Source organism: Musca vetustissima, unplaced genomic scaffold, assembly GCF_032173495.1.
Source record: "Musca vetustissima isolate MV318-11 ecotype Yass unplaced genomic scaffold, APGP_CSIRO_Mvet_v1 utg224816, whole genome shotgun sequence".
NCBI classification, from domain to species: Eukaryota; Metazoa; Arthropoda; class Insecta; order Diptera; family Muscidae; genus Musca; species Musca vetustissima.
Window position 1 is genome coordinate 9,849 of NW_026875587.1, and position 8,127 is coordinate 17,975.

At 36.7% G+C, this 8,127-nt stretch overlaps 1 protein-coding gene across 1 annotated transcript; it reads left to right on the plus strand.

Moving 5' to 3' along the window:
* Positions 1-411: 411 nt before the first annotated feature.
* On the plus strand, positions 412-1,347 carry LOC133338083 (uncharacterized; the record flags this gene model as incomplete). Its single annotated transcript, XM_061546266.1, has 1 exon — positions 412-1,347. A coding segment is annotated over exon 1 (936 nt), but the record flags the coding sequence as incomplete, so codon positions are not given.
* Between the last annotated feature and the right edge of the window lie 6,780 nt (positions 1,348-8,127).

Sequence of the window (8,127 nt, forward strand, 5' to 3'; positions counted from 1 at the left end):
TTTAATCACGTTAAACCACATTTTACTGTATCCACGATACAATATAGATAAAAGTTCACGACTTTTTATAAATTCAGTGTATTTTCAACATTTGATTTACAGCATCACGTGCTATTTCCTAATTACTTTTGAAAATTTCCATTTATTAGTAGATTTTCAATTACAGTTGTTGACATCACGTGTCAAATTCTTCATATTTATTGCATTTCGTGCAAACTATTCCGAATTTTAATTCTTTTTGTGCATTTTCGTGCAAGTTTACAAATTTGCAATTGTTTTTCAAACAATTCAGAACACATTTCTTGGTGTAATTGCCACAATTTCGACATTTATTATTACAAAAATATTGTTTTCCACGAAAACTTTCATTTTCCATAACTTTATAAACCTATACAAATTCTATATTTCACAATGCCACTCACTCCTCTAGATTTATTCATCCGAGCTACTGATGCTTTGGTTAAATTTGACGCCAAATTCAGTTCCCCACGGGACGAAGAGCTCGATGTCTATATTTTAGAACTACAGGGAGCTGAGGTGAAGAGATTATGGGAAAAGGTGCAAACCACGTATGAAAAATGCCAAAATTATTTGACAGAACAAGATTGTTCTAGTGACCATTTCACTGCCGCAGAAACCAAATGCGATGTCGCTTATAATTGCTTCCTTAGGGTTCTATCTACAATCAATAGAAAGTTAGATGAACTTCGGGCTCCGCCTTCTCCTCACTCAGTTTCCAATGCTACGCATCAGTCAACAGTTGGTGAGGAAAATTCTAGTCATAGGCTCAACTTACCGCCCTGTGACATTGAAGTTTTTGATGGCGACTTCCTTAATTGGCCTACATTTAGGGACTTATTTTCTGCGGTATACATTAACAATTCAGGCATTAGTGACATTGAACGCCTATGTCACTTAAACAAAAAGACCAGTGGCGACGCCCATGAAATTGTGGCTAAGTTTTCGCTTACCCACACCAATTTTGGTCTTGCGTGGAAAGCTCTAAAGCGTACGTACGACAATCCACGTATCTTGGTGAACCACCAACTTAAGCTTCTATTCGATTTGCCTGTTCTAGATAATGAGACTAGTTCAGGCCTAAAACAATTGCAAAGGGGTATTAATGGGTGCATATCATCCATGTCAAATTATGACGTCTCCACCGAAGACTGGGACCCTATTCTAGTGTTCATATGTCTTCAGAGGCTACCACAAAATTGCGTCACTCTTTGGGAACAAAGTATCAAAGATAAGTCTGCTTTGTCTTCCTGGAAAGATTTGGATAACTTTCTTACGGAACGTATCCAAACTCTTACCTGCTTACGTGACATTCGTGGCATTGATAACGTCAATCAAACAAATAACAAAAGGTCTCGTTCACATTTCACGAATGCTGGCACGAACCGAACCCCTACATTTTCTCGAAATTCACCACCATCTTCTAGGCAATCTAGTACGTCTCCCAATAAGTCTTGCATTATTTGTCCACGACAAATGCATCACCTAAGATCATGTCAACGCTTTTTGCAACTTTCAGTTCCTGAAAGATTTAATACTATTAAGAGACATAATTTTTGTTTAAACTGTCTGTCCGCTAAACATCTAGTCAACCATTGTAGTAGCCTACACAATTGTAGGGTATGTCATAAAAGGCACCACACTCTTTTGCACAGGGAACCTTCCACTGCTGGTTCGTCTTCGACGGCCACAACACCACAAGTTCCGAACCTAGTTTCTCCCCATCAGCCCTCTACATCGAGAGGGATTACACCACTCTCTTCAAATAGACAGGTATTTCATACCACCCAAAATAGAAAAATTTTGTTAGGAACGGCAAACGTTCATATAGTTCATAAAGGTACTACGTACCTAGCCAGAGCTCTTATTGACCCTGCTTCTGAAGCATCATTCATTTCTGAAGAAATGCGAAATCGAACGGGCATACCCACAACTTCGAACATTTCCACTATTTCTGGGGTCAGTGGATCTGTTTCAACCACTTCAAATAAGGAATGTGAAGTCCGTATTAGTTCACCCATTGATGCTACGCAATCAATGGAATCTAAAGTCATTGTCCTTCCAACCATCGCAGAAAATCTGCCCTCCTTCACCGCACAAACAGATATTCGATCAAATTTGCCAAATCTACGTTTGGCCGACCCCGATCCATTCTCATCCCGTCCTGTCGATATTTTACTTGGTGCAGATCTTTATCCGAAGATCATGCTACAGGGTACACGTTCCAACGTACTAGGCTCGCTAATAGCTCAGAGTACGATTTTCGGTTGGATTATTACTGGTCCAATGCCCACTTCCTATTTACGTCCACTTATTTAGGGATATACACCTGGGGGACTTTGAGCAAATTATGCTCCCTTTTATCCATAGGTGTCGATAGTAACTAAAATAATTGTGCTAGGTAAGTTTTCTCACGGAAAACTTAAAGATAACATCGCCTACATTATACCCTACATACACACTACGCAAATGTAGATTCTACGATCTACATTCCGGGACTTCGTCCCAGTTGACTAATGTTACTGTTCTAATAAAATGTACACGCTTCACGAGCAAGTTTCAATATACAGTCCACTTCTCTCATACATTTTCAATAACACATCTGGTCACTTTCAAAATTGTTCTACGGGTTTACGACCTCTTACATTTATTCTAAATCCCATAATCCTTTTGCAGGCATATTTGTGAAATCAAATATAATACACTGATGTTACGCATGTTTCGTAATTACAAATACTTCCACATCGTGGAAATAATGTCGAATAGTAGAGGTGCACTCGGGATTTTCATACGGAAAACGGTACTATATAAAAGTAGTTGCGCAAATAATTATCATAGTCCATATCTCGAGTCATCTTTGCCACCTCTTTACTTTTTCGCGTAATGAAAAATGACCATTGATGGTCGCGATAGAGTCGCGTATTATGGGACTATGGTAATTACAAAACGACCTACGGTTTTTACTGGTGATTCTGGCCATACATTTATTAGTTATAATCTTCATCGTTTCGGTATCACATCTCTCTATTTTCACAGAAGATGGAAAATTTAGGTACGATGGCTGCGGTACCCCCGATATTGAAGACGACGTCCTCATGTCCGATGAGGAAAGGGACTACAACCTCACAGGTGTCCCCATCGCCAACGAGTCTACGCCCTTCGGATCCCACGAAGCTGCTTCTCCATCGGAGAAAAATTATTTAAAGTCCGTCTTCGACGGTCCCTGAAGTTCCTTCAGGAGAAACGGTGGTGTCGCCACCTCTTACGACACACTGTCGAAAGAACGTCGTCGACGGTCCCTGAAGTTCCTTCAGGAAACCCGGTGGTGTCGCCACCTATTTCGGCACACTTCCGAAAGAACCAGGGTTCGAAAAGAGCGTGCATAATGTTGTCCCAACAAATACAGCCTCTAAACGTCCGTCCGTTCATTTATCATGGCCTTCGGCTCCAAGTCCCTACAAAGATACGGAAATGCTCTCAGCGAGAGTCATTGGTTTGGGACATATCGTTGCTCCGTCGGAGTCCACGTCCGTGCGGCATAAAGAATATCACGCTGGCTTGCAACTTGCCGATTCTCGGTTCAACGAAGCTGCGACGGTCAGCATGATATTAAGCCCAGAGGTTTAAATCAATGAATGAAGCCACACAACTTATTCTAGCCCTGGTTTTCCATGTAGTATTGAATCATCCCGCGATGGGCAATCTTCAATTGCCTAGCCGCAAGACTCGGCGAGTCTTTTGATTATAAAAAGTTAACGGATCAGATCTTGACGAGACATTGCACGATCCTGCTCGTCGAGCAAATAATATGTTTTTTTGGAAAAAGTACAAAAACAAAAAAAGAAAAAGAAAAAAAAAACAAACGAAACATTATCTACATATATTCATTTTGCAACATAGCAAGATGTTGCAACGCGGGCGGCAATGTTTAATTTGAAATATAATTTAATTTGAATTAAAGTAAATTCTAATCCATCGTTATATCTTGTTCACTACCTTTATATACGTCTTTGAGTATTTCGTACTAAAGACAAAAGGTAGTAGCAAAATATAACGAGTTGCTATGTCAAATCGCCGCTTTGTGACATCGTAGCTTTTAACAACACTCGTTCATTGGTTCACGACCAAAAAGCATCAAACCCTGTAGCAAAGGTAATATTAATTGTTCCACGAACAATTCAATAAAACATAAACCAAATCTACGTTTGGTAAAAAATTCTTAAACAATTGTCTTTTTATTTCTTTATTTACATATTTTGCATCAACGCAAACACATTGGCTATTTATAAATATAAAAATAGTGATATAATATAAAACAAGAACGACGTGCAAAAGTATTTGTAGAAAATTAGTACGAAAATTGTACAAAAAAGTAGAACTCTGAAATTTAGTATACAGCTTTGTCAATAATAATTCGAAGGATACGTGTGAAAAAAATTGAATTTAGTACTAAGATGTACTAAAAACTACTAAATATTATATTTGAATGGAAACAGTAGAGATACTTATCTTAAAATTGATATGTTGCCTAAGCTTTTACAAATGGAATATTGTGTAAAATATCTTTTGTAAATTAGTGCTAAAATGGTTCTAAAAATTACCATAACTATATTACACCGACACGATTGGAAGTAGAACTTTGAAATTTGGTATGCATCTTTGTCAATGATAGGCGGGGGGAATGTGTGAACAAATTTTGGAAATTAGTACTTAAGGTACTAAATATTATATAGCAAAGGAACAGGTACGGGTAGATATCTGAAACTTGATATTTAACTTAAGCAATTACAAATATAACGATGGGCAAAATATTTTTGGAAATTAGTACTAAAATGTACTAAAAAGTTATTGTCTGCGGGAGCAACAGGGGAACAAAAGTAACACCAAAAAGAAATGAAATAAAACACAAACAGTTTTGTATTATTATCCTTAGAGTGTACATAGACGTTGAAATTAAATTGCAATCAGAAGTAATAAAAATGTCAAATTAATGTAAATAAACTTATAATTTATCCGTCCGTGTGTGTGTTAGGACACGTGCATTTTGTTGTTAGTGTAATCCTTTGTGTGTGTGTACGTCCGCCTTATTTTTATGAACACGTGCATTTGTTTATTAATCCCTTCTCCCTCCCCACCACCTGCACATAATGTAAAATACCTAAACAAAAAATTGTGTAACGTGGATTTTGGTTCGAAGGAATAAAAAATGTCAAAATGTTTATAAAGATTTTTCGTCTGTCCCTGTTTGTGTGCAAATGATTATTTCATAATAATGTGAAATACATTTATCCTTGCCTATACCTAACGGATGCATTATTGAGTAAAGTAAATTTTGGTTGTAAACAATTAAAAAGTCAAATAGTTTATAAAGATTTTCCGTCTGTCCGTGTTTGGAATGTACATGTGAAATACATATGTAATATTGTGAAATACATATGTTGATCGATACGTGTGGGCGATCACAAATGTGTATGGGATATCAATCTATGGCTCTACATTTAAACTCATCCTTGTATACCTACATGCAGGTGGCAAGTCACTCTTTCTTCAGAGATGTTGTGGTGGTGTACTGTCACCATTTTACACTTGATATCAATAAAAATGGATCTTGTACAATTGCGTTTGTTTGTCTGCATTCATGTTTATTTTTGGTTATAACAACAAATGTTTGCAAAAAATGATAATGTGTGTGTAATCCTAAATGTATCCTACATTAGGAATCATATGTGGGTTCGTTCATTCAAATGCCGCTGCTAGTACATTGTCACCCTTTTACACTTGAAGGTAATTAAGCGGTCATATGAAAAAAGTCAAATAGTTTGTACAGATTTTCCGTTTGTGCGTGGTGGGATGCACATGGGTATTTCATAATATTGTGAAATGCATATGTTGATCGATGAGTGTTGTGGTGGTGTACTGTCACAATTTTACACTTGATAGCAATAAAAAACGGATCTTGTGCAATTGCATTTGTCTGCAGTCATGTTTATTTTTGGTTATGATAACAAATGTTTCCAAACCAACGATACTGTGTGTGCGATCCTAAATGTATCCTACATCTAGAATCATATGTGTGTTCGTTCATTCAAATGTCGCTGCTAGTACATTGTCACCCTTTTCGCAGTTTAAGGTAATAAATCGGTCATATTAAAACAGTGGTATTTGGTTTATGTGTGGGCGCTTGCAAATGTACCCTACATTCCGACTCATATGTATATTCCTTCAATCAAATGACCCTACACTTGGAGAAAATAAAACAGATCTGTAGTCATGTTTATTTGTAATCATACTGAGGCATGTTTGTAGTCCAAGGACATTGTGTTTTAAGATGCTTATGGAGTTTCTAAATTGAAATGTTTATGTTGTATTAGCAGACAAGTATATATTGAGGCATGTTTGTGGAAAACATGCCACAACATACAGCAGACAAGTATATGTTGAAAGTTAAGCCAAATTAATTAGTATACATAAATTACTCTATTTTAATTGCTATACATAAATGACGTCATTAACCTATATTGATGACTCATATTTCTCTTTCCCTTGTTGTGTTGTGTGATCATATAGTGTTCTATCCTTTTCTCTCTTATTGCCGTGTGATGTCCATCTTGTTCTCTCATATTGTCGTGTGCCGTCCGTCTATTCCCATTTTTTTCTTTCGTCCGCCCAATGCATCCATTTGTATGGCCTTGATGACCCCGAATCAATATCCCATATTTGTTCTTCCCCCTTTTCTTCTGTATATTTTCCGTAATCTTATGTGTGTTTCCCCCTTTCTCTAACCACTTGTTTTCGTGATACAGTGTCTCATTGACCATCTTTGAAGTGCGTCTGTCTGTTGAAACTATTGATCATGTGTTGCACATATTATTGTTGTTTCCAATATGAATTAACTGTTTGTAGTTCGTTAAAATTTACAAGATGTAATGTCTGTCCATTGAAGCGTGTTTGAAAATTAAGTCTTTTATCAGCAAGCTTTTGTTTCTATGATTGAAGAGGTGCCCATCGGTCTAGCTTCTACCATGACCATATGTCTGTCCTACAATTGATTATATGTCCTATTATTGTTTCTAATGTTTGAAGTATGTCTATCTGTTTAAATTATTGATCATGTGTTGGGTACACAAATGTTAGTTTTCTGTTTTACTCTGACTATTGTGTTGAACGCATGTATGTTGTTTTTGTTGTTTCTAATGAATGCAAGAACGACATTTACAAGATCAGTATTCCTTGACATTTTTATACCCTCAACCATAGTATGGAGGGTATATTAATTTTGTTATTCCGTTTGTAACTCATCGAAGTATTCATTTCCGACCCTATAAAGTGTATATATTATTGATCAGGGTAAAATTCTAAGACGATCTAGCCATGTCCGTCCGTCTGTTGTAATCACGCTTCTGAAGGAATTAAGATAGGGAGCTGAAATTTTGCATAGGTTTGTCTTTTGTCTGCAGGCAGGTCAAGTTCGAAGATGGGATATATCGGTCCACGTTTAGGCATAGCTCCCATATAACAGTACCCCCCAATTTTCGGTATTTTGGGGTTCTTGAGTGCGTTTTTCAACCGAAAACGCTGAAATTTGGTACATTGAGTTCTTATTGTGTACTAAATGTCTCCACAAAAATTAATAAATATAGGTCCACTTTTTCTGGTAGCCCCCATATAACGGTACCTCTTAATTTACAGTATTTTGGGGGTTCTTATCGTACTTTTCCACCGAATTAGCTGTAATTTAGTATTTTGATTTCTTATTAGGTACCAAATCTCTCCACAAAAATTATGAATATAGATCCATTTTTGCGGATAGCCTCCATATAAGGGTACACCCAATTTTCGATATTTTGGGGTAATTTAGCGCATTTTTCTACCGAATGCGTTGCAATTTAGTATTTTGTAGTCGTATATGGTAACAAAACTCCCTACCAACAATTTTTAATACTCGCCCCACTTTTGGGGTCGTCCCCATATAACCTCATTTTTATATTAAAATAGTTGTTTGATTTGTTCCGTATTTGGGTTTGGTTCTAAGACTCTTATGTAATCATTTCATCTGCGGATGATACGAAAAAAATTAGAGCATAAGGTTTGATAATTAACTTTATATAT